This window comes from Ammospiza nelsoni, chromosome 18, assembly GCF_027579445.1.
Source record: "Ammospiza nelsoni isolate bAmmNel1 chromosome 18, bAmmNel1.pri, whole genome shotgun sequence".
Taxonomy (NCBI): Eukaryota; Metazoa; Chordata; class Aves; order Passeriformes; family Passerellidae; genus Ammospiza; species Ammospiza nelsoni.
Genome location: NC_080650.1, coordinates 11,340,371 through 11,367,209, shown reverse-complemented (window position 1 = coordinate 11,367,209; position 26,839 = coordinate 11,340,371). Strand labels below are relative to the sequence as shown.

At 49.2% G+C, this 26,839-nt stretch overlaps 1 protein-coding gene across 3 annotated transcripts; it reads right to left on the bottom strand.

The window, feature by feature from the left end:
- Positions 1–717: 717 nt before the first annotated feature.
- Positions 718–26,839, bottom strand: ADORA2A (adenosine A2a receptor). Of its 3 annotated transcripts, none has more exons than XM_059485281.1 (3): positions 26,549–26,839; positions 11,767–12,638; positions 718–4,621 (listed from the first exon to the last, which is right to left on the bottom strand). In XM_059485281.1, exons 2-3 carry the CDS (start codon positions 12,114–12,116, stop codon positions 3,661–3,663), a joined length of 1,311 nt encoding a protein of 436 aa, XP_059341264.1. In that variant the 5' UTR covers positions 12,117–12,638; positions 26,549–26,839; the 3' UTR covers positions 718–3,660. The 3 variants fall into 3 exon arrangements, with proteins under 3 accessions (XP_059341264.1, XP_059341265.1, XP_059341263.1); XM_059485282.1 differs by lacking the exon at positions 26,549–26,839 and adding an exon at positions 26,296–26,364; XM_059485280.1 differs by lacking the exon at positions 26,549–26,839 and adding an exon at positions 18,908–19,029.

Genomic DNA, 26,839 nt, shown 5'->3' with positions numbered 1-26,839 from the left:
TTGAGGCATCATCAAAAAATGACCAAAGGTATTCTATGTCACTCCAAGTCCACCTGCACCAACTGGGACCAGTGAGAAACCCTTTGTGTCCCACCATGCCACATTGCTTCTTGGTTCAAAAGCTGCAGCTCAAACTTGCACAGAGCTTTGAAATATCACTGATCCAAAGGGACTCTGCAGGATACAGCTGTGAGTGCATTTATTTGCACACACAAAAAGCAGTGCCCTGTTGAGGAGAGAGCACCAAGAACTCTTGGTAAAATTACTCCTGGCGACTGATCAAACGTTGCTTTCTCCAAAACTCTCATAAAGCAAATAAACTCTGGAGCCTAAGAGTCTTCAGGGAATGGTGAAATTCATGGAATGCCCTCACACCAAATGAGGCACCACATCTCTCTATGCATCTTCAGACTTTTTTAGCAAGAAGTTCTGATTCAATTAAATTACTCTCTGCTGACCCCAGCTCCTACTCTCTGCACCCACTGCACCTGGGATTCCCAGGAAGGTCTTCTCCAGCCTCTCCTGAGAGTCACCTCATTCTTCCCTTTGTCTTGGCATCATCTTTGTTTATCCAGAACAGCTGGATCAGCTAAACATTCTCCAGCTGGAAGAAAAATGGAGATTTGAGTGGTCCTAGGAAGTTTGGAAAGCAGGTACTTCTCTCAGGAGTGGAGAGCTGCCAGAGAAGGAAAGAGCACACTTCATTGGTGGGACCTATTCTTTTTTTTTTTTTTTAATGGAAAACAAACCAAAAAGCAGAAAGCCCTGAAATTATGATCCCTAGGAAACAAGAAATATAAAGGCCAAAATTCTGTTCAAAAGGCTCCTGCTCTCCCCAACAACTGCTTCAGAAACATCCTCTGAGGGTCCATCTCAGCCATGTGCTTGCCAGAAGGCCCAGGCTGTGGTGCAGCTGCCATCCCTTCCTTCCTGTGGCTGCAGAGAACTCCACAAAGCACCCTGTCCATTCCCTGCCCTTCCCTTCACACACCCTTTTCACTTCAAGTTTGATCACTGATATTGAAAGGGACTGGACACTCTTGGGGGCAGCTCAAGCAGCACCACAAAAGTTCAGTTCAAGACATGTGGAAAGTCACTAAGCTCAGGTGGTGATCTAGTTGGGCAGGAAAGTTTTCCAGAGCAATCTGGAAAGCAAAGCAATCCTAAGCTTGTCCATCAACATAGATCAGCTTGATTCTTGGGGAAACCAAGCAAGAAACAGCCACAAGTAGGTGTGGAGATGCTCAGGAAATATAGAAAGCAACCAATCGACAACAACTGTGCAAACCATCCCTTTGCCAGTGGCAGCTAAAGCTCAGCAGGCAACACTTCTGCACTGGTGTGTGCTCCAGCACATGAGCAATGCTGGTATTTTCCCACACTTCCTCCCCTGCTCTGGCTCTTTGTGGACCTAATTGTTATTGAGGCGAGTGCCGGATGTAATCTTGTGTTATTCTTAGAAACATTTCAGCTCCAGCTGAGGCCTGAAGAGAACAGCCCCCCATTTTCCTGAGTTCTCTGCTGCTGTTACAGGAGGTCAGAGAAGGCAGCACACAAATAACCCACAGAAATATTCCATCCAGGAGGATCAGGAGTGATGAGATCCCGAGTCCCCCTTCGCAGGAGCTGCCTGTGACATCAGTGACAGGGAATGGCTCAGAGCTCCTTCAGGGATAATCCTCTCCTCTGACATCAGACCACGGGCAAGAGCCCTGCCAAGAAAGCAGCAGTTCAATTACACCACCAAGTCTATTGTTCTACAACTGGCCTGTCTTTCTGCTAAGGACTGTGGTGGCATCCACATCATTTTATCCATCTCACAGCAAGCTTTGTGCTAGCCCACAGCAGCTACATGCTCAAACACATTCAGCATCACAAACTTCTCCCCACATGCGTGTAGGGAAACTGGTAAAAAGAAAATTCTCCTCAAAATAAAACTGATTTTTCATTTTAATAGTTCACAATATATAAAATAAACATGGAATAAGAACACACAGACCTAACCTTCTCTTCCTCAAGTATGAAAATCCCCCTTGGCTTCTGAAATGTTCGTGGACAGACACGAGGAGGAACCAGATTGAGGGAGGATATTTCTGATGTTTTCAGCTAGGGAATGAGCTTCAGATCCCTGGAATTACCAGACTTTTCACTTCCCAGCAGGACCTGGGACTACTGCCTGTGTCTCCAGAAGGCTGGTAGTACTGGACATGGATTATTTGTCTGAAAAACACAACCCAGACAATCTTCAGGTAGAATTCAAGCTGATGTGGTTTTCTGCTGTTCTTGAGCTGCCAGACTTCCTTAATTTTCCTTCCAGAAAATTACCAAACTGCAGTGAAACACCTCTGCAACAAACCACAGCAACGTGTACACTTGCTGCAGCACAAATTTGCCTGTTCCCTTCTACAGAAAGTAGAAACTGCAGTTTCTAAGCTGAGTTCCAATACCACTGACACCTTTCAGCTTCTCAGAGCAGGAGCATCTTCTAACCAGACAGAGCCCAGAGCTTCCTCTGTTGGCCTCTGCACCACAGGGACACATCAGGCTTCACAGGAAAAAAACTGAAATACAGGAGAAAAGGTTTTTTAAATAGAGCTCATTGGAATTCCAAAATTAGGTCAAGGTATGTGTATGGGTTGTTCTCTATCCCAAGAAAGAAGTAAAAAAAAAGTCCCTCAGCCTGTTGAGTGAGGATGAAGATGACTGAAATATGGAATATTACCTCCCCTCACACACATCTGGGGCCATGGAAAGAATTTGCATCCTAGGAGCTCAGGAGGAGAAGCACAGAGGCAGGGGGAGAGCCCTACAAAGAGCTCCCACACCCACAGCCCTTGACAGCCCTGCCCTGAGGACACAGCCCACAGCACCACAGCCCTTTTGCCAAGGGAAATCCTCGGCAAGGCTCAGCTTTGGTGATTTGTTGGACAAAAGGGAGCGCTAAGAGGTTATATTTGCCATGTGCATCTGCAACACTGAGCACTCGGGGAACAGACATGAGCTCTTGCCCATCTTTTATAAGTTAACATAAAGTAAACTTATCATTATGTGGAAAAAACCCATTTGAGCAACCTGTTGCAGTAAAAGCTTCAAGAACACAAACTGAAAGACAAAGTGCCATGGTTGAAAATATCCAGAGTTCCAATCAGGTAAATTCCTTCCCTCTCAAGCAGTTCCTGGCATCCTTCCTGACAACAGATTTTGCTATCCCCCTTCTGCTTGTTGCAGGGCCACAGAACTCAGAGGCCCTTCCTTCCCAGTTGCTCTTTGTTATTCAGGGAATACTTCCAGCCATTCCATTGGTAAAGACAGTGAAACCAACTCTCAAACACAGGCACAGTACAGCAAAGTGTCCCAAAATCCCTGCATCAGCAGTCTCCCAGTGCTCAACTTGGAATGCCATCCTGGACCTTGGCACTGCCCTTGGTGACAGGTCACTGATGGGTAACGTGTCCTCCTTCCTTAGTCCACTACAGTGGTCTCTTGGCTCTTCTCCAGCCTGGTATTTAGGATCATCCAACAGTCCTGGATATGGACCCCTTTCTCCACAGTGATCTGAATACACTGCTCTCCCCCCGCCCCCCAGCCTCCCTTTCTGCCATGGCAGAGGTCACCAATGGAAAAAAAAATAATTCTACCAGGAAAACTTCGAAAGTCTCATCAGGAAACATCAGCTGCAGCAAAGGCTGCTCTTTCCAGGTCTGCGTAAGACACCTGGGCATCAATTAGCTCTTCACTGTGAAGCTCCCTGTTCAGGCATGCGTCTGAGAGAATCCCATTTTTACAGGAATGCGGGAGATGTCCGTTTGTCTCCAAGTCCAGAGCGTTTCCGTTCTGGTGCCATTCCAAGGCAGCTTTGCATTTGTTCAAGTCCTGCTTCTCGGGGTCCCTGTGGATGTCTCCGTTGCCGTACAGCTCCAGCGCATACTCACCGATCCGTATGCTGGTGTTCTCCGCGTCCCCGCCGTGCGTGGAAGTCCTGGAGCTGGCGGCTCCCGCCTTGAACGGCTCCTTGCGGCCCAGGATGTGCTGGCTGATGATCTTGCGGAAGGTGTGGCGGAACTCCCTGATGCGGTAGGCATAAATTAGGGGGTTCACCACCGAGTTAGCGTGAGACAGGATAATGGCCAGGTACATCAGCCACAGGGGAGCGTGGGCACAGTCCGGGCAGAAAAGGGTGAAGCAGTTAATGATGTGCAGCGGGAGCCAGCAGACTGCAAACAGCCCGACGATGATGGCCAAGGACTTGGCTGCATGGACCTCCTTCTGCAGCGTGGAGCGGGAACGTTCCCCGTGTACCATCTTGTTCTCCATCTGCTTGAGCTGGCGCCGCGCTGCCATGAAGATTTTCAAGTAGATACCAAACATGAGAAGGAGGGGCAGGAGCACACAGGCAAAGAAGTTGTAGTAGACCATGTACTCCATGGTGACCACAGCCTCGAAGAGACACGCCACCATGCTGTTGCTGCAGTTGATGGGAGAGGACCAGTTGGAATGGGGCTCTTGGATCTGGGCTCCGTTGTGCCAGCCCAGCATTGGGGTCAGGCCAATGATGAAGGACAACACCCAGCAGATGGCAATGACGCCTTTGGCTCGAGAGCCGGTCACCAAGCCATTGTACCTGTAAAGCAGAGGAGATGGGAGCTGTGTCAGTGTCATTCAACAAGCTGCTGGCACCCACACAACCTCACAGTGGCCCCATGGCCCAGAAGACACTGATAAAGGCACCTCCTTCATCAGAGGGGCCTTTGCACTGATGTGCAGAACCCATGCAGCACACCAAGGACATGCTGACACTGTCTGCCACCTACTTCCCTCCCCTTTCCTTTAAGCAGTGAATAGTTGACAGAAAAGCAGGGAAATAATTCAGTTTTCATCTGTGCTCCTTCACTGCACCAGTCCACTTGGGTGTGCACATAGATCTTGCAGCCTGGATAACCAAGAGCGCTGCTCTGACCCTTGTGATGAAGAGATGAAGACCACTGTGGGTCTCTTGCCAAAGCCTAAGGCAGCGTCTCCTTCCTGGCAAAGGAGCAGCCTTTTAGCATGGAATTGTTCAGTCTGTCTTGCAGTAGATCTGTAAACCAAACAGCACAAAAGAGCCTGGAGGCACAGTGCCACCAGCCCTGCATCCACGTTCTGGTGTGCTCCAGGGAGATCCTGCTGGCTCTGTTGCAGCAGCCAGGCTGGCATTGCCTGCATGGCACCTCACTCTGCTCCTCAGTGGCACTTTCAGGAAAAGCAGCACCACCAACCTTGTTGAAATAACTGAGGCAAGTTTTCCTCACCAGCCCAGCTAAGTCGACCCCATGTCTTTCTCAGAAAAGAGGAATTAAGCTGGGGACAATTCTCTGACTGCAGGTGTGCCATGGCCTGCACTGCACACACCAAAGGGACCTCAGTGGTGGAGGTATTGATGCCTGGCTGAAGCCAGTGCTCTTAAAAGTAAACTTTCCAAAATCTGTTGCAAGAAACAATAAGCAACATGGTAAGGATCTGTCAGTGCAGCAGAGACCTTGGTTTGTTTGTTATCAGCCAGTTTCCAGGGCCTCACAGGTTACTGCGAATCCTGAGCTGACTCCACCAGTTCTCCCCTCTGAAAATGTAAATTAGGGCAGCAGTTTAACGTTTCAGTGCAATTTGCTTCCCTGGGTAATGCTCAGCATGGAAAGTAGATGGCTGGGTTCCCACATGGCAGCGTGGGTCCCACACTGTGTTTGACCCAACAGTAGCTCCCAGTGTTTACCCTTCTGCCTCTGTCCCCAGAATTCTTTCCAAAAACAAACATTAGAAGAAATAATACAACAAACCACAGAAATCTTTCCATCTTCCAGTGAAATAAGTGCTCCCACAGGTTCATGCTCCTATCCCAGCACGAGTTCAAGACAGGGGAGAAGAGTGGCTGCTTTTGCACAGTACAGAATGGAGATCCTGCACATGCTTTAAATCCCTGACCATGGGCCTTGGAAAAAAACAAGACCCATCAGGCTTCAATTTCCCTTTCTCAGTTGCATTTCAAAACCAGAAAAGAGTAAGTGGGTAAGGGAGCCACGCACACAATTCCCAGCACGCAAAACACACCTAAATTGCCCTTCCAGAAATGAGGAAAGACTTCAGCTGATTCTGAGGGAGAAAAAGGTTTTTTCCAGCAATTAGCAGATCCTGCTCAGTGCTTAAAGGATGCAAAGGGCGCAGCATGAATGGTAGTGGAGAGCTGCTCCATTCAGACCTCATCAACACATCAAAACAGCATCTGTGCTTTGAAATGTACACTCAGGGAGCAAGAGAGTGGCTGGGGGCCCTTGAAGCTTGAAAAAACAACAAAACAAAACAAACAAAAGAAAACAAACAAAGACAAACAAACAAAAGACAAAACAACCCAACAACAACCAAAAAAAAAATCCCAAAAACATCCCACAACCACCAAAACCCTGCAGCCCTGGAATTAGCTACATCTTGTCAGAGGAATTTTGAAACTGTGCAGCTGTTATCCCACGACTAGAGATGTCCCTTCCTTCCACTAAAAATACATTCACCGCTGCTCCAGACAAACACCCCGCCGCATCTCCCCCTCCCTCCTGTCCTCTGGGGATTCCCGTGCAAGGAGCTGTGCAAGGCTTCAGAGCAGCACCGAGCCCCAGCAGCTGCCCAGCTGCAGAGCACTGTCCTGCATGTCCATAATGCCTTGCTCAGGATCTGCCAGGGTCAGGACAGAGGGCTCACAGCATCTGGTGACAAAGCCAACGGCCTTGTGCTGGCCAGGTACCCACTGAGAAGTGTGGATTTGTTTAGGAGAGCTTAATTTCTGGGATCCACATGAGGCACCTCTGACTGACTTGGCTGAGGCAGCGTTACAGTCCAGATGGGCTTTCCTGGACTCTTTCCTCTCATCCACTTGGAGATATCATCGAAGACTTTGTGTACATCTTTGTGCGCTTTGTCTCAGTATCTTTCCAGGCTCACAGCAGCCAGGCCAAAGCCATTCCATTCCACAGGGTGACTTCAGGGCTCCCCAGACACATCCCCTGCCCTGGGGGCTGCTGGCACCACGCAGGAGACACAGCTTGCTGGAAGGAGCTGCTCACACCTGCAGCCCCTGCTCTGCAGAGCTGGCAGGTGACTTTGCAGCGTGCCCGATGTGTCCAGGCTGCCCTGGATTGTCTGTGCAGCAGCAGCAGTTCTGCTTCCTGGAAATAACACACTTGCTACACAACCAACCACTTCTGCTTGTGAAATTCCAGACACAAAGGATGTGAGCATAGGGATGCTCATGGTGGGGATAGAGTCACGTCTCCTCTAAAAAGCAAACCCAGCTTTTGCAAACACATGGAAGTGTGAAAGTTTTCCCCAAAATAGTTTCAACCTGCTCTGCTGCTCTCCCAAATATCCAGCTGGCAAAGTGGAGCAGGAGAACAGGTACCCTTGGTGAATGTACAGCTTCTCTGGGCTGCCTAGAGTAATCCAGCTGTGGATATGCCACTTCTGGGCCCTTGGACTGAGTTCTGTGCCATGAAGACAAAGAATCCTCTGAGATTGGGTGGAGGACAGAGCTGGTAGTCTGCCCAGAGTGTCTTCAGGGAGAAATTAAACTCTTTCACTACATTGAGTGATGTGTAGCTGGCCTAACTCACCCTCACATGTCCAGCCATCCTGCTGCTTGTCTTCCAAGCCCTCCTTTGTGGACAGCACTGCACATCCTCTGGCAGGTGTGGAGCATTTTTCAGACACTGCATCACCCAGAATGCCCAGCTGAGGGCTTTGATCTGAATTCAGCACTGCTCAAAGGTGTTTAACAAATCGCTAAGAAACACTGCTCACCAAACACCCACCAGCCACACCTCAGAGGGCTGCAGCATCAGGGACAGGACCAAGCAGGAGATTCAGTCCCTATTACATGTAGGTGGAAATGAGAGACCCTGGCAATCCCAGATCATCCAGGAAATCTGTCACAGGGCAAGAAATCAAACTGAGACCTTCACATGTACCCATTAGACAACCTTTCCCAAACCACCCATCTGGAACCCTCCTCCTCTATTGCCAGGTACCAACAGATCCTGGTGTTTATCCATTGCTATGGAGAGGGGCAGGTGGGGTCCCACAGGTGGGCACAGGTGCCCAGCATTATCTCTTTGATCAGCAGGAGCAGGCATGATGGGCAGACACGTTCTGCTTGTGATGTGATCAGCTTCCTGAGCAAAACCTTGGTAACAGCAAGTTCTGTGCAGGCCATGAGGGCACTGCTCTCAAAGCTGTGCTCATTCAAAAGAAGGAGGAGGATTACTCTGTTCTCACAATAGGCTGAACCTGCCCTAAATCTATTTAACAGATGAACATACGTAGGAAATGCCTGCCATAAAGTCAAAAGGTTTATGGTGAGCAGGGAAAGAAATTAATCCACATATGGCTCAAAGTGGCAATAAAACATTAAAACCCTGATTCACTGGTTTAGATGCTCACATATGAGCATTAAAGAAAGGAAATCTAGGGAATTAAAGCAACTACTGAAACAGACTGTTCCCAGCAGAAAGGTCCCTTGCACATCCTATACTTTATTCAGGGTTGGTGCTCATTTCTCCTATGTTTCCTAGGTTTTGGGAAGCCAGAGCACAAATCCTCATTTAGCTTTTCCTTCCTTGATTCTTCATGTCCTCTGGCACAAAAACATCCCCATGCCACCTCAGAACTGCAGTTTAAATCACCACCACATGGGATAAATCAGTCCCAAAGCTCCAAACATCAGGGAGCTGCACGTTACTAATGTTTCCCCAGAGAAGCCTGGCAGCAGCAGAAGCAGCTTTCACCAGAGGCAAAGGCTGCAGTGGCACTGTGTGACCCACGTGTTTCAGCACAGACAGCAAGCAGCAGCCTCAGCAAACTTCTCTGTTTGGCTGCAGGAAGGAAAATCTCCCCTCTGTGTGCTGTGAGTTGGAGGTACCTGTCCTTCCTGGGAATGAATATCCTTCCACAGATCCCTGCCCAGGATCACACGGCTGGGCACGCTGCCCACGCTGGCACCACAGAGCCTGGAAAGCAGCAATTGCTCCTGGCCCACACTCACAGCCAGGTTTGTGCACAGCTCCTGGGGGTTGGATATTAGTGCAGGCTTTCAGGTACCTGCCCTGTGAGAGACCTCTCATTGTCCTAGAGTGAACAATGGCTCGGGCTCCCTTCCCTGGCAGTGCCTTACTGTGGTACATTTGTATAAAACCTGGCAGAATTCAGCAAAGTGCTTGAGAACTTGTGGAAAATAGACCAAATTCTACAAAACGTTTTCATTGTTTGAAAGGCAGAACACATAAGATATTCACAAATTGGTATTTGTCTATTTTAAAATTTCACCTATATTTTTTTTTTCATTGCAGTTTTTCGGAGGAGGGTATCTTCTCCACAAAAAAATAATTTCAAAGGTAACTAATAATGTACTGAGGGGTTCAAAACCAAGCAGTATCAGAAAACCCATTCTTCTGCCTTCTTAATACTGACAGTTTATTTCTGTGGGAATACACATCCACATATGGAGTTATCTTCATTAGGACAGATCAGACATAAAATATTTAAAGAGAAACAGAAAAATAAAGCACAGGTTTGGCCCTTTTTGGTTTCCCTGGAGTGAAGGAAGTCTGGCTTATTAATTATTCAGCTAATGAATATTAGGAATGCCTGCTGGTACCTTTCATGTCCTGTGAGAAGGAGAAGGGGCCTTCCTAGGTATTAAAGGATGAGGTGAAAACAACACCCTGTTAGTGGCAGAACTTTTCATCAAATTGTTTGACCCCTTTTTGAGACAAACAGCTATTAGAGAAAAGAAAAAACATGAGGATGTGGGCAATCTAAATTATACCACATTTCCCTCTTCAGATAATCAGCTTTCACTTTCTCACCATGTCTGAGGCTATAAATGCTTATTCATCCATAAATTCTAAAGGCAAAACACAACTGACAAGTACATCACTCCTGCTGTGAAAGGACAAACAGCAGAGGACAGAGAGGAGAGGAACCCATGGATTTACCTGTGGGTTTCTGCATCCAATCAGTCCCTCTGTTCCTGGGGAGGAAGAGGGTGTGCTCTGTTTTTTCCAAAACAAGATAGTGAAACCGGTGTCCTGCCCAGCACTGATGTACTCTGGTTTTTTTGAAAAGACTCTTTACCTTGGCTGTTCCAGGAAATTACATTTTCAAGACAATATAGTTACAGTGATGGCCCAAAATGTGGGCAGAAATCCAGATTTTAAAAATCCCTTTCCTAGCAAGTCATGCTCTAGCAATAAGAGAGCTTAAACAGTCAGCAGACATCCTCAGAGTTACCTTGTGAGAGATGAAATCAAGACATCAGCCCTTCTCAAAACCAGCTCCCAGGGGCTACTCAACGTATTTCCTTGTGCCAATTATCATTATTTTGGTTTATAAACTGAAATCATCTATAGCAGAACTGTTAGAAAAGCGTAGACAGTCCAGTTTATAGGTAACCATTATCAACAGATTTTTCTCTGCAATGGAATGGAATTCCTTACACCTACATCAAAACTAGAGGCTGTGACAGGTATGACCAATAGGGTTTGGAGTCAGTGTTAGAGCAGCACAAAGTTGCTGAGGTGAGGCTTCAGAAGGACTTGGCTGCACTGGTCCTTCCACATGGAAAGGCAATTTCCGCTCTCCAGGGCTCCCATTCTGGTTTGGAACAGGAGGTTTGTGTTAATTGACATAAGTGCTGCATGACCAAAGTATTCAGAAGAGACAGAACTAAATTGTACAGATCAGCAGAAGTGATTTAAGCTCAAGAAGAGTGAGGATGTCCAAAAACTCAAACTCAAGAGCATAAAAACCAGGAATTGGTTTCCATTTTTGCAGCCACGTTGGTTGTTCAGGAGACGAGGGCGGTCTCTCCTTTCCTGAGAGCGTGCTGCATCCTCCCAAGGACAAGACAGGAAGGAAGGAGACTCCTACAGTCCTTCTGCAGCCTCTCCAGAGCTTCCTCTCCATCTCTGGAGCTCAGTGAGTGCCTCAGAGCAGTCACAGCTGCCTCGCACCCACGGGCACACAGACCCCATTGCAGCAACTGAATGTGCTCCTGCCATGAGCAGCAGCCCCTGCGTGTGTGATAAACCTGCCCTTGTCCCATGCCAGCCTCCCTGGTCACACACCACATAGCAGCCAGTCTCAGTCATTAAAATGTCCTTTCCTTTCCTTCAGCTGCAGACACCACAAAATCCCCACCTGCAGGTTGGGCTGGGACAAGCCTCCACCTTGAGCCAGCCTGTGCTGTGCTTCCAGAGGCAGTGCCCGAGCCTCTCCAAACCTTCCTGAGGCCCATTCCTTGGTAGCCTGCTGCTTCCTCTCCCTCCACATTTACCAGAGCCCTGAGAGAAACCCCAGCTCCCTGCCCCAGCCCTGCTGCTCCAGCTTCAGGCAGAAACCCCCTGCTCCTCATGGGGATGGACAAGGTGACCTCACCCCCTTTCTCACCATCTCTCTGGTGCCACTGGCTGCAGCTCGGGGCACAGCTTGCCTGGGTATGGAGTGGCAGCTCCCAGGCAGCACCTCTGAGATGCCATGGACACCCACCACAGGAGAGCAGGGAAGAGCAGGAAAAAGTAGGAACCAGAAAATTCACCAGTCAAGGCAGACTTCAGGACCTGGAAAAGTTGCTTTCAAAGTACAGGAGAAAAAGCACCAATCTTCATTTAGCTATTCCCTCCTTGATTCATCTCCAGACCTGTGTTTTTAGGGATGTTGAGCCCCCACCACCCCAGCCCAGCCCCTGCTCACCTGAGGGGAATTCGGATGGCAATGATCCTGTCGATGGCGATGGCCAGGAGGCTGAAGATGGAGCTCTGGGTCAAGACCAGGACAAAGCAGGCAATGAAAAGGCAGCCATAGAAGAAGGCACAGAAGCCAGTGCTGATGGTGATGGCAAAGGGGATTGCCAGCACCCCCACAGCAATGTCAGCAGCAGCCAGGGACACCACAAAGTAGTTGGTGACGTTCTGCAAGTTGCTGTTGAGATAGACGGCCCAGCAGACGAGGATGTTGCCCAGGATGGCCAGCACAGCGATGATCAGCTCCAGGATGATGTAGGCTATGTCTGAGAGGAAGTTGTCCTTCTCATGTACTAGCATGGTGAGAACAACCAGCCCCAGAGCTCAGCGTTCATATCTGCAGAGCCCTGAACAGCCAGCACCCCTCAAGCTGCCTGGGCTCCCTGCAGGGCTCAGCCAGCCCAGGAAAGCTGCTCACACACACGTCTTCCTCCCCATGGCTGCTCAAGGACTTTACAGTGGATGGTGTCAAGAAAAGAAGCCCAGGGTCTGCCAGCTCCGGCACAGTGGATTAACCAGGTGCAGAACAATTCAGGCTCCAGCAGACAAACGGACAGGAGAATCTCTCTTGGGGACAGGCAGTGCTGGCCAGGCCTCAGGGTCCAGCAGGCAGCGCAGCACAGCAGCTGTACTGAACAGCAGAGCCACATTGGCTGCGGTGCTTTGTTTCCTGTTGACAATCCTCCTTCTAGTCATGGCTTCCTGTCATCTCCATGCCATAGCAACATCCTCTGGTCCTCTTTTTCACCTTTTCCCACCAGGACTTGGGAAATATTCTCTTCAGCTGAAGCAAACATTAAACTTCTTCACTTGCAGCTTCCTCTGAAAAAAAAGAAAGCACCAACCACATAGACTAAGTAATCAGCTCTACGGAGGAGATGGAAAAAGCAAAATCTCATTAAAGTGGCACATTAAATTGATAACGGATATTACACAGACCTAGAAGAATACATTATTGGCAAAATTCTCACATTTTGTCTATCCTGAAAGCTGCAGGGCCAAACCCAAGTTCAGGAAGGCAGCGTTTCACAGCGGTGATGGGAAACAAGGGACGTTTTGTGTTCGAGGCTACCGACTGAGCTGGCACTTGAGCAGCTGCTCCACAGCCCGCCCTGAAACACGAGAGCCCCACTAATTATGTGCTGGCAAGTGCTGAGGCTGCACAGAGGAAAGGTGCAGGAGCCTTTCCCACACACATGTCTCCCTCTGAGGGCAAACACCGCGCTGGAGCCATCACGCGCTGCCCACCCTCACGTGCTTGGCCACACAACTGCTGCACCAGGGCCCTGCTCTGCAGGGACAGGAGCCCTCTGCCACAGGACACTGCTGGCACCTGTGTGGTCACCCCCATGTGGCCTCCATGGATCCATGGTGCAAGATCCAGGGCAGGGAGAAGTGTCCAAGGAGCTCAGACAGGGACATCTTTAGGGCACTCCTGCTGACCATGCTCACTCTCTGCAGGCCCCCCTCCTGCAACTCCGTTACTTTTGTTCATGTAAATTTCTATCCTATAAGCAAACCATTAGTTCATGATACCTGCACTGTCCATAGTGTTGGTGGCATCCAGGACAGCATCATCCTTCTCCTAGAGCCAGCCAGAACCAGGCCCACCCAAACTCACCTCTCCCACAATACACACCCAGGCACAGGGCCATGCTCAGGGCTGCACTCCAGCTCCTGCAGTTCCTGCACACAGCTCTGGGCTAAAGCTGCTGCTGCTTGTGAGGAAACAACCCTGCAGCTGCATTTCATATGAAATATACATCACCTGCACGGCCCTGCAGGTCACCTCGTACCTCTGTTCAGATATGGGGGCATTTCACCACAGTTTCAGCTAAAAATGCAGAAGGGAGAACACAATTCCCTGAGCTTTGTGCCACAGTCAAGAGATAATTGCTTGCTGTCCTCGCCTGTCACTTCCAGAGTGGGTTGCAAACCTTATTTAGCAAGCTTTAGCAATAATATTTTCTCATTAATTTAAGAAACAGCTTGATACATCAGAGGGTTAGGAGAGAGAGAATCACAGCACTAACTGATAAATCACTGAGCTCAGTTTTGGATGCAACAAGGACCTCCAAAACACAAGATTTTTGAGCTCCATCCACAGGTGATCTGGCGTGGTCTCACCCATCAGGGTTTGATGCCTTCACAGTTCACTCTGTTTTCAAGTCAGAAACCTAATTTCTCAGGATAAAATAAAAGGGTAAAGACAGTGATAATAAAAGAAAATATGATTAACTTGTGATTCACATCTGATCTCAGGAATATAATCTAATTTTAGACCTTTCATTGATTTAGAGCTCTATTGCTAATGCTGCATTTGAAAGGAAAGTGAATGATTCTTGGTGGTTTGGACATGCTTCAAACCCCTTGCTTTTCTCTACCTTCAGCTATCTTGTTTCTGTGTTTTGTTTGGTTTTAGCAGAAGAGATCAACAGAAGAGATCAGTGTGTGATCTAGCCATTAGGAGGAAGATAAAGATCATCCATTTAATCTTTTTTAAAGAAGAAAAACCCCAAGAAGTCTCTATATATTGTCTGTGCTCCTACAGCAAAACCTTCGGTTTTTCAGTGGCTTCCTAAGGATGGCTTTTACCTTCTAGGATTTCAGGGATGTCAGTGATGTGCCCCTGCAAGGATCTGCCTGTCCATTACAAATCCCAACAGGTTTGTTCCAAAGCAGCAACACTGAAACCTCACCCTCCAGCCCAGCTTCTGGGGAAGAGGATTAGAATGAATATAAGACAGAAATAAAGAAGATCTGGAGGCAGAGAGAACAGAAGGGGCAGGATGAGAAATAAACAAGGCTTTGTGCATGTGTGTGAGCAAGAAGGGAGGAAAAAAAGACAGGAAAAAGCTGGTAGGAGGAAAAAAACAACCTAACAAAGGAAGCAGTGGGCAAAACAGGCTCCTCAGAGGAAGGGGGTGCAGGACATGGCTGAGACTGAGACTGAGGTGGGTGTGAGCCCCTGGCTCCTCAGCAGGACAGAGTGGGAGCACACACCTCCCACAGCCTCACCCCTCGCCATGCAGGACAAGAGCACAGCAAACTCCAGTGCCAGCCCAAGATTAGAAACATTTAACAAATTACTCTGACATACTCGGGCCCAAAGCGCTGCTAGAGCCACTGTGATTCCCCCACAAGCTCCTCTGAGATAGAGTCAGAACTGAGGGAAGCCCTGAGAACTGGGCACCTTCATTTTCCTACAGCCCTGCTGCTGCTCTTGCCCATCGAGTTCACAGCTCAAACACCTCAGTGAAGAGGATCAAAGCAAAATTACTGCATATTCTTCCCCATTGAGAGCTCCCTTCAGTAGGATCACAAATCCATACTAATCCTAGATGCATTTTTGTTTATCCTGACTCTGGCTCATCTCAGACTCCAGCAGGACGTGGAGGAAAGTTCCAAACGTCACTGTGGAGCTCCTGCACATACCAATGGCTCAGCACAGAGCTGAAATTCCCTACACCTCTGCCTGAACCTGAAAAAGAACAGGAACCTGCAGTTCAGTGGCTGCACACACACTGTCCTCTGACACAACAGAGCTTTTAACCTTCCACTTTGACTCTTTCGTGGCCTCGTGTTGAATTTGAATTTTTTATCTCTGAGTTTGTTTGTGTCTTGCTTCCATCTCTCTACACAAACAGTGAGTGGCCTGATTCCTCGTCCCAAGCCCCAGCCATTTATTCTGAAGCAATTGGAATGTTATGTCCAGAAAAGGACAGCATGTCCTTCCACCCTCTGCTCTCAGATGGGCCAGAAAACACTCGGAGTTCTGCAGAGCCAGCACATCTCAGGGGAGACACGGCTGCAGCTGAGCAGGTGTCCCAGCCACCACAAAACAACATTCTGTCTCTGCTTCAGTGCTGCTGAGCAGCCCCTGACATCAGAAAAGCCAATTACAATTACTGACCACACCAGCCTCACCTGCTGCTGACAGAATGTGCAGGAGGGTTCGCGTTCAAGCTGAGCTCACCCACCCCTGCTCCTTCCTCTCTCACAGTGCCAGCTGCTGAGCTGCTCACCTGGCACAACAAATATCCATTTCAGGAGTAGGTGCAACTTGCTTTACAACAAGAACAGGCTCAGCCTTTCTGCTTATACAGCTAGAAATTCACTGCATAGGGACAAAATTAAATAGAGACCACCCAGAGATCATGACGTAGATCCAGAGGCAAAATTAAATTTATTGTAGAATTGTCTACTTCATGCAAGACCCAAAGGCTCAGCAATCAGGTCTAATAAGAAAAAATTAATTAACAATCTGTTTTACTCACTGGGGAAGTGTATATTTAACATCTCAAGCCCTTGAGGGATCAGCATGGCAAGCTTCTTGAAACTTAAGAAAAATAACCTGTATCACTCAACAGGCTGGACAGCTACAATTAGTATTTCTTCATCAGCCCTTGTTTTATTTTGTTAATTCCTTCTTGATACCCCGGGCTATGTTCCGGCCTTTCCCCCATTATTAAATAAACCTTTTTTTCTCATTCACAAACCTGTAAACCTGCCGCTCTGTTCGTTTGTAGTGACTTGGAACACTCTGTTCTCTCTCATATTTCAGTCCCAATGCGAAACTCCTCCTTGAAAATTCAATAAAGCATCTGCACAGCACGTTCCCATGAAGCAATTCACCAGCAGAGCCCAGGCAAGCTTTAGTTTGGCATCTCCAGTTGACTTTGGACCAAGGCGCTGCCCCTGCTCTGAGTGCCAAAACGCTGAGCTGAGCCCTTGGCCAGGGCTTGGCTCAAACCACCCAGCTCAGAGCAGCTCCTGTGCTGGGCCCACGCTGCTCCGGGGGTTTGGGCAGCCCAGGCTCTGCCACTGCTGCAGAGCAGATGCACCTCAGTGCCTGGGACACCTCAGCCTGACAGCTCCTCTCACCCATCAGCAAAGCTGCAGATGCTCAGCGGCCCTCGGGGCACCAGGACAGTCTGTGGTGACAGAGTGCAGCCTCCCCTGGCCCCAAGGGGGTCTGTGCCTGCGCTGGGATGGGGCAGGAGATCAGCAGGCAGCTCAAGGGGGCCAGGGGGGTGTTCATTCCACAGATCAAATCTTGCATCTCCTTCTACATGACCCTTCCCAGGTACCAGCCACGTGCAGATTACCTAATTCCCCTGGGGGAATCCTTGGATTCACACATGGCCCTAAGCAGAAAAATTGGTGCTGCTAAATCATTTGTTTCCTACTTTCCGAAGCCTGGAGGGGGAGATGCTTGTCAGTTTTTATCCTCTCTTTGAAATCCCTTCGGCTCAAAGAGAATCTCCCTATCTTTTAAATCAAAGACTCCAAGAAATCTGTCTCTCCCCACCACTTCAGAGGATCAAGTCAATAAACCAGCCAATGTGCTCACAGGCAGAACTCAAATTTGCAAAACAACCGGGGCTGTAAAACATGCTGAAAACAGGTGTCCTTGGGGGAGCATGACAGGGAAGGAGCAGGAGAATTTCTCTGTGCTGCTCAAGGGTTTTCTTTCTGTAAAACATGCTGAAAACAGGTGTCCTTGGGGGAGCATGACAGGGAAGGAGCAGGAGAATTTCTCTGTGCTGCTCAAGGGTTTTCTTTCTGTAAAACATGCTGAAAACAGGTGTCCTTGGGGGAGCATGACAGGGAAGGAGCAGGAGCCCTTCTCTGTGCTGCCCAGGGGTTTCCTTTCTGTAGTTCAGTATTTTATGAGTGCTTCACACAGAGCAGCTTCCCAGGTCCCTGAGTGCTCACACAGAGCTGTGGGGAGCATCCCCAGCCCTGCCTCCCGTGGAGGATGAGGAGCTGTGGCTGGGTGGGGCAGGAAAGAGGAGGAAGGAGGCATCACCCACCTAACCAAGACACACATTTTCTGATTCCTCTCTTTGCTTTATTATTGGCTGCTGCCTAAATGATCTTTTAGGTCATCTGCTTACAGTAATAGGAGGAAATTAAATATTAATAATAGACTATTTCCCTCTAGACTGCTCTTTGTTAACAAAGGATGCAAGTGAAACAAAGCAGGCAAAATTATCAGCACACCATGGTCTTGGTTTTGAGGTACCTGGAGCACTTGCATGCCTGCCTGCATGGACACCATTGAAAGAGCAGGACATGGGCAGGTGTGGAAATTTTTGTTCTATCAAGGGGCTCCACGTGCCAGTGTGACCCCCCCAGGCACTGTTTCAGATTTTATCCAAAATATCATCTGAGCCACTGATGCTCTGACTGCAAAAATGCAAGGCCAGGGATTTTTGGAAGCACAGGCTTTGTCTCCTCTTGGGAAGTGCAGTCTGCTGTAATATAAACCTACAGAGGGGTAATGAGCTTTCTGGATAGGCTTTGTAAGTTCTCCTGAAATACTAAGTAAAATGAGAGCTTCAGCTTTGCTAAATTTGGTGTAATCCCCTTTTACAGGAAAGCAACAGCCCTTCAAGACTTAAAACCTTCCCTTCACATACTGGTGAAAGGCAGAAGAGATGGCTCTTCAGAGACCTGTACTGTGCCTGAACTTTGTCTATCAGTTTAAACATGGCAAAGAGGGGCAGCAATGCTGTTGTACATTTCCATCCCTGCTGCAGTCCAGGCCAAGAAAGGAGGCTGTGCTCCAGCACGGTGAACCTGGGTGTAAAACCTTGGCTGATTTACCAGAGATACCCAGACTGCTGCACCAGTGACAGCAGCCAAAACTGTGACAAACCCACCCCCTGCCAGCCTGTCCTGAGCCTCTCCTCTCCTCCTGTTTACGCCCATTAGCAAAAACCCTAAAAACCAAAACTGCCCCAAAAGTGAAATCCCACTGGACAACAAGCAAGATGGGCTGGCTGACAGGAATGGCAAATCCCAAACCAACATTGCAGCTTTGCCTCCTGCCCTCCAAGTGCTACAAGCGGATTAATCTTTATTGTGGCAGCGGAAGATTAGAACAAAACACATTTGACCATATTTTTTTTCCTAAGTGGATGTTATAAATGTTTAAAAAGCAAGGAAAAAAACCTCACAGTAATTATCCCAATTCTAATGGTCACAAAAAGCCAAGGAGGGCAAAACTAAGTAAGGATGAATGACCAGCAGTTAAATAAGCCAGACCAAACAAAGAGAAGGGAAAACAGCTCCCCCGTGCTCACCAAAGTCTCGCTGGGCAGCAGGCATCATGAGGTATTGCCAAAAGACACCAAAACATTGGATTTTTTAGCAAAATTTTGTACTCAGAACAGCTGATGTTCATTTATCTATGTGGTGTTTCTAAAAAAAAAAAAAACCATAAAGCATTTGGATAGGCTTTCATAAGGCAGACAAGTAAAAAAGCATAATTAAAACCATGTACCATGGCCAGAAACAAGTTACTACTGCCAATAGCATCCACAATGTCTCTGAGGAGCCAGTTTTCCTTTCCTGTGTGAGGGAAGAACTCAAAGGCAAACCCTGCCTCCTCACAGCCCTACTAAAGCCAGCTGTGTTCACACATGAGGAGCATTTCCTTCAAGGACAAAATAAGAGAAATGAGGAAACAGAATATAAAGAAGAGGTCACCCACGGAGGGATACAGGCAAGGGAAGAATTTACTCTAAAGATATTTATCATATTGCTAATACATCCATTCTTGTCTATTTTAAAATAATGGAGCAGATGTGACTTTGCCTCTCATTTCTGTATGAAGTTTGCAGACAGGCAGTTGAGAATTGGGTACATCTGTTAGATTTCTTGCATTTTTACGCAGTTATTCCCAACCCCTGTTTGCCTTCTCTAAGCGCAGGTTCTCTCTGCCCCAGGTGATCCCTGCTCCCTCCAGCACGGTCCTGCAGGCTGCCAGGAGTGCTTGCTTAAACCCCGATGGTGAAACAAAACCTCACCCCAGAGCAGGGGGAGCTGCTGGGGCATCCTTCCGCAGCAGGGAGAATGTAACTCTTACTGTCTCTCTCCATGGAACTTTAAATGATTCCCCAGCTGTCCATCCCTGTCCTGATGAAAGCATTGTCCTGCTCATCCCAAAAGCAGGCAAGAGCCACAGGAGCAAATTTTCTGTGCCCTGAGTTTGTTTCCAGCAACTTTCCTTCATCCATTTTGTAAGGTACTCTTACTGCTAACGCTGATTTGCTCAGGGTCAGCCTCACCATCCTCTCAGTGCTTCGGTCACAGCCTCAGAGCTATTGAGGACATTTCCAGGACTCTGCCACCCTCTGTGGATAAGGAGTGGATGCTCTGATGATGCCTGGAGGCCGCATGGCCTCACTTTGTCACTCCCTCGCCTTTGCTGTGACTTGCACCACGCTGCTGTCACCCTGTGAGTGACTTGCATTTCCACTGTCCCAGCCACACCGACACTGCACGCACTCACAGGGACTGGGTTTTCCCCAAATCCTTGATAATAATCCGATAATTAAGAACTTTCCAGCGTTCCCGCTGCTGCTGCAGAGTGCCAGTGTGGTGCTGAGAGCACTCTCAAGCCCTGCTGCCGTTTCCCCGCAGGTTTAGTGCAATAGAACATTTCCCAGCCCCGCGCTGCGGTCAGGGCGCGCCCGCCCCGCACCGCTCCCGCTCCCTGCGCCGGGGTGCAGAGCGGGGAAATGGCCCTGCCCGCCGCCCAGGGCTGCCCTTCTGCACCGCTCCTCACCCGGGAGAGCTGCAGCGGCTCCGAAATCACTGCAGAAAACCTTTTCCTGCATTTGCTGGCTGTTGGAGAGGAGAGGAGAGGAGAGGAGAGGAGAGGAGAGGAGAGGAGAGGAGAGGAGAGGAGAGGAGAGGAGAGGAGAGGAGAGGAGAGGAGAGGAGAGGAGAGGAGAGGAGAGGAGAGGAGAGGAGAGGAGAGGAGAGGAGAGGAGAGGAGAGGAGAGGAGAGGAGAGGAGAGGAGAGGAGAGGAGAGGAGAGGAGAGGAGAGGAGAGGAGAGGAGAGGAGAGGAGCTGTCAGGACCCCACTACAGCAGAGATCCCTCCACCAGCCTTGGAAAGTGGCCCTTCTGTCCTGTGAAAACTTCAGATAATTTAGATATTTAGATATCAAAAGGTCCATCTGTAAAGAAACCTGCGATCCATCGTTTCTCAAATGCATGACAACCATGATGCTCACACCTTGCCAAACAAGGATAAACCAAAAAAGACCCCCAAGGCAAATTCCTTAGGGACTGTGACATTTGACTCCAAACACAGAAGATGTTGATCAGACAGAGGTGGATCCCGGGGAGCTCTCAGAACAGACTCCCCAAGCCTTCAGGATGGTTTCTCCCAGGTGCACTGTGTCCATCTCTTGCTGCTGTAATCATCCTGCTGGGCAATAGGGTGGCCACAGGGAGGAAAAGGAAGGTTTCCCTTTAGGAATGGGTTAGGAAAGTTAACAAGAACCCTAAATGAATCATAATGGTCAAGCAAAGTTTGCATCAACATTTTGTAAGACACAGGATGACATAAAACAAAGCCTTAATGTTTTTCAGGTGTTTGACAGAGTTAGGTGCCGCAGTTTTAAAAGATCTGCTAAAAGGCCTGCATTTTGGGATTATCAGGAACAGTCCCAGATCATCTCTGGATATCCCTAGGCAGCCATCAGCAAGAGTCTTTTTTTTTTTTTTTTTTGCCAAAATCCGGGCTGCAGAACATTCTACAAACTTTTTAAATGTCAATGTGCTTCCTCACACATGCTGCAGGAGCTGTGATGGTGCTGGTGCCAGCCCAGGTCAGTCTGATGTGATTTTCCACCATCCCATTGAACCTGGGCACTGATCTGTGGATTGGACGTATGTGGAAACTGCAATTACTCAAATCTATTTCAATCACGTGCCTCTCTTCTGAAGATTTTAGTAAAAAGCTGCCCACCTCTTAGCCAGCTTTTATCCAGGGGAATGTTTCCTATGGAAAATCCCAGCCTGTGCCCAAGTATTTGGATCTTATACTGAAACCAAAGTTGTTACTATCAGAGAATATGACATTTAACCACCTACTTCCCTTAAGTCCTTAAGCTCAACAGCTGATTCATACCAGGATCTGACAATGCTGTTCTGTTGGGGAAAACTCAATAATCAAAACGATAGGGCTGTTTGTGGAGGACTTTCCCAGAACAAGAAGGGGAATTTGCATAAGAGGCCAGTATTAGAGAACAGCAGAGAGAGCAGAAACATTTTTGCTGTCCTGGTTAGAAAAAATGAGAGGGTGGGGAGGGAGAAAGGGGAGACAAGGAGCAAGATGAGAACACAACAGTGCAACCCCAAACCAAAACATTTCCAACAAAGCAAAGCCGGGAGAAAAACAGAGGAGACTCTGAGGTCTGAACACTAAATGAGGAAACTTCTGACGGGGAGAATTGCAAAGCTCACCATTCCCGAAGGATGCACTGGAAGCTTGCACTGGGCTCCGCTTCCAGAGGCTCCGCCAGACACAGACGGATCGGGACACCAGCAGGGACACGGGGAATGCCAGCCGCAGATGGACCAGCCCCAGGCTGCGGGGACAGCGTGCCGCTGCCTTGCCCCGGAGCTGGGAGCGATCACACATGCTAATCGGCACAGCGACAGGAGCCCGGCATGTCGCCCGTCACGTCTCCAAAGCTCCAGGAAAACCCCCCTTTCCTCTCCCTGTGTCACGGCGGCACAGGAAGATTCCCTCGGCCTTTGTCTCCCTCCCCCTGGCTCAAGTCAGCCCTGCAAGAAGTTTCTTTCCCTCCCTGCTAACTCCTCCATTGTCTCAGATGCGTTGTTTGCAAATGTTCCCTAAAAATGCTTTGTAAAGTATCCTTTATTCCTGTTTCAAGTCTTTCAAGTCTTTCCACATCCCTGTGTAACACCTGGACTTTATCTTGTCACCTGTCAGATAGTGATAAACCCACTGCAGGCAACCCCTGCCTTACAATCTAAGATAAATACAATTTGTCTTGTAGCTGTCATTTCTCTTCAAACCCTTCTTCCACAGCTGCCTTTGTAGTGGTAATAAAGTTACTTTATTTGGGCTTGAAATGTGTAACTTTTAAAGAAATAAAAATGTAAAAATCCCCATCAGCAAGAGCCCCAGGACCCGGGTTGAGGAATGAGAGAGATCACACCTTTACCCACTCACATTTGCCAAATTCCTGCATTTGGTGAAGTGCTTTCAAATACTCTTTGCTGATTGCCTGTGGGTTGCCCACTGTGATCAGGATGAAGAATGAGTTGGAGCAAAGGAGGTTTAAGCTGGAATCAGGGTATTTCCTGCACACAGGGAAAGTGAGGAGTCTCCACTGCTGCTCTTTAGGAGCAGGATGGAGAAAGATGTCAGGAATGGCAGATCCACAGCTGATCCTGCCTTTGGACAGAGGACTGGAGTAGATGACCTCCAAGAGCCTCCTAAGGATATTTTCCATAATTGAGAATTGTATGTGCCATCTGTCCATTCTGATCTACTGCAGCAAAAAAAAGTGCAATACAACCAATAATTATCCCTGATAGAGATGCAACCTTTGTGAAGGGAGAGGCATCTTCTGACTGCAGAAGGAACTGAAGCCTCCAGAGGTTAAATCACCTTCTGTGCATCTGCCAGACCCTCCTGCCCTCCCAAGAGAGAATGCTGCCAGTTCTTCACCCCTAACAGCCCAACCCTCAATATTCAGCTACAAAAGCATCTCATTAATGGGGCAGCTTCCTCAGCATTTTTGAAATGAGCAGAGAGGCAAGGAACTGGTGCTGCTTTGCTCAAGTAGCTTTACCAAGGCTGTTCAGGTGCACTGTGCAAAACCTGAAGATGGCCCATGAAGCAACCAAACCTTCTGGTCCTAAATACCAGATATCCTGATAAAAGGGAACAACCCTTCACTGACTTGTGAGGATCTTCTCTGATTCCTTGACACACAGCTCAAGATCTCTTTCCTGGTTCTTATTTAGAGTCCAAACAAAAAAATGTTTAATAGCCCATCTCCATTTACAGATGGAAATCACACAATAAAGAACAACCTCGAGATTGAATCACCATCCAGATCAAATGAGAAGATGAACAAGCAGAGGCAGAATCTGTTTGAGCTGAAGACAAGGACAAACTTTGCAGGACACCAAGAGAGATGCTGGCACCAGCCTTTGGATGGAGAACAGCTCACTGCCAGCTGTGCAGAGCTCAGAGACTTTCCCCACTCTGTGCCTTGTCCCACCTGGTGTGGGCAGAAATGTCGAAGCCCAGCGAAGAGCTGAAGCACAGTGAAAATGGTGAGAAATCTGTGAAACCTTAAACATCCTGTGCAGACATCAAGAAGTCATGCAGCCATCAGTCAGCCAGGCAGAAAGGAAGTGGTGAAGGGAGAGCCTTTCCCTCAGCACAACATGGAAAAGCAGCCAGGTTCAAAAACAAGGGGGGACCAGACCCTTCTGAGAGACAGCACTGAAAGGAAGAGTAAAGATTCCCCCAAACCTTCTGCAGGGCTGAGCTTTCCCCAGTGGTTCTCAGCAGAACTTAAGCACACAGATCTACATGAAATCCGTCATTGAAGATTAAACAAAAAAGATGAAGAGCTTTCAAAAGTTGATTCTATTCAAATGCAATAGCAGCAGCAGCCCTTATGGAAACACCCTATTAAAAAATCAGCAAAACCAGAAATGCAAATATGGGAGACCTGCAGAGGCTTTGCAGCTCAGACCTTTAGTGCCTTTTGCACCCACTGATAGAAGGACAGAGGCTAAAAACATCATCACTGGGCCAACATCCCCTGACCTGGTACAGGGTCATGCTGATTCTCTTTTTTATGTATAAAATACATACAGAAAGACACAGATTATATACACATGAAAATTGCAGGTGTACCACATGGCCACCATTAAAAAGGAGACCTGCTTGCCTTTGTTGGTTTTTTTTTTTCACACCCTGCAATAGGTCATTTTTATTTTAGGTACACACATACATGTTTGCAGTTTGTACCCACATGTTTTCTCTACAAATTCAGAGGTTCACAGCTTTCCTGGTTAATTCAGAATTTAATCCGTTTGCCACATTAGACAGGATTTTGTTTCCATAGGTTTTTGTGGTACATGATTACGTTTATATTGACTTTTTTATTGAGATTCAGAATAAGGCATTTCCTCAACAGACCTAATCCAATTGAAATATCTCTCACATCCTTGCTGGTCACTTTATCTAATGTTTTTCTACCTCACTTGGGCAATATGCTCCAGGGGTGTCTCTAACTGCAGGGGCTGACCATGCTTTCTCTCTCTGCTAGTTTCCCTCATGCAGAAGAATGAATTTATCAATTACTCCAGTTCTTGAGTTACATGTGCCTGAGACTTGCAAGCCTGATAAGAAACCTGAAAACAAATACATCCAAAGACAGAGTTATCTAATAGTTGGCCATCTGCTTAGGAAAATCATTTTAAGTAGTTACAGCAATTCTATTAACTATTTACCAAGTGAGTCATGTTGTTCTCTTTAAGTTAACCCTTCCTGTCTCTCTGTGGGCTCAGTGCCCCAGGCAGTTTTGAAGAAGGTGCTCAACCACCTTCCCTCCTTTCAGGCCATGGCAAAACCCGCACTCGAGACCCCCAAACTCACAATGTCCAGGGCACAAAAGAGCAATAAAGCAACTAAAGAGCAATAAAGCAGCCGTGACTGTCGGTCCATGCAGAAATCTGCTCCCGGAGCATCCCCGAACAGGGCACCGCGTAGCAGCCCCGATGGGGTCGGGAGCGCGCCTGGGGCACTGCGGGCGGGCAGGGCAGGGCAGGGCAGGGCAGGGCAGGGCAGGGCAGGGCAGGCAGGGCAGATCCCTGCCCCGCAGCCCGCAGCCCGTCTGCCCGTCCTGCAGCCGCCTCTCCCCGCACAGGGCACCGGCTACAGGGCGCAGGGCCCTCGGGCAGGGCCGGCTCCATCGCGGGTGCCGAGGCTGAGCGCTCCAGGGCGAAGGGGCTCTGCTGAGGAACTTTCAGCTGCTGGGCAGGGATAAGGCAGAGATGGAGCCTTTGGGACAAGACCGCACAGGTTTGGAGCCATCTATTCAGTCCCTGCCCTTTTCCCTTTAACACTATGAAGCGGATAGAAATCTCCTTGAAAGCGCTACAGAGAAGTTTGCAGGATGAAGGGTGCTCCCCCGGAATCGCTATTTTGTCATTAAGCACAAATATCTGCGGAAGGCCGAGGAGGGGTGGGTGCAGGGAAGCAAAGTCCGGCGCCTGATGTTTGAGGGAAGATCCGCGGAGCAAACACCTTGGAGCGCGGGGGTGTGTCGAGGGACTGACAGTCGGGAACCAGCGCGGGGTGAAACGCACCGGCTCCACGGGGAAACACCGTCCGAGCCGGGGCAGCAGAAGGCGATAGCCGGGCAAAATCGCCCCGTCCTGCGGCTGGGGGCTCGGCTGCACCGAGAGGGCAGCGGGCGGCCACTTTTCAAATTCGCGGGACGGGCAGGAGAGGAACCGCGGCTGCCGTGAGGGAACCCGAGCCCCGGCTGCGGGGCCGGCACCGAGCCGCGCTCGGGATGCTCCGGCGGGACGAGCCCCGCAGCCCGCCCCGCTCCGCCCCGGGCGCTGCTCCCCGGGCCCCGCCGCCCCTCCCCGCGGCCCCGCCGGCCTCACCCACCTGGGCTGGGGGCTCCGCTCCGGCCGCGCCCGGAGCCGCGCGTTGCTGCCGGCGCTGCCCCGCTCCGCTCCCGCCTCCGCGCAGGACGCGGCGGCCGCGGCTCCCCCTGCAGGGCGGCGCGGGGCGGGCCCGGCACCGGCACCGACAGCGGCACCGGCACCGCGGGATGGGCCCCGGCAGCGCCGCGGCTTTGCCCGGCACCCACACGGAGAGCCCGCAGAGCATCCCGGGCTGCGGGAGGGACGGAACTTACCTGGGAGTCCTGGCTCGCCGTGAGGGAGCCGCGAGTGACAGCGGCGCGCTTTGACCGGCCTCGATCTGCATACAATGAAGGAGGAAAGAAAGGAGAGGAGAGGGAAAAGGGAAGGGAGAAGGAGAGGGGAAAGGGCAGAGGGGAGGGGAGGAGAGGAGGGATTTCTCACTACATTATTTTAAGCATCTACTTATTTCCAGGCTGGAAAACACACCCAGCGAGTGAAGCTGCAGCTGCAGCACCCAGGGCTGAGGGGACACCGGGCCAGGCTGCACGCACGGAGCAGCTTCA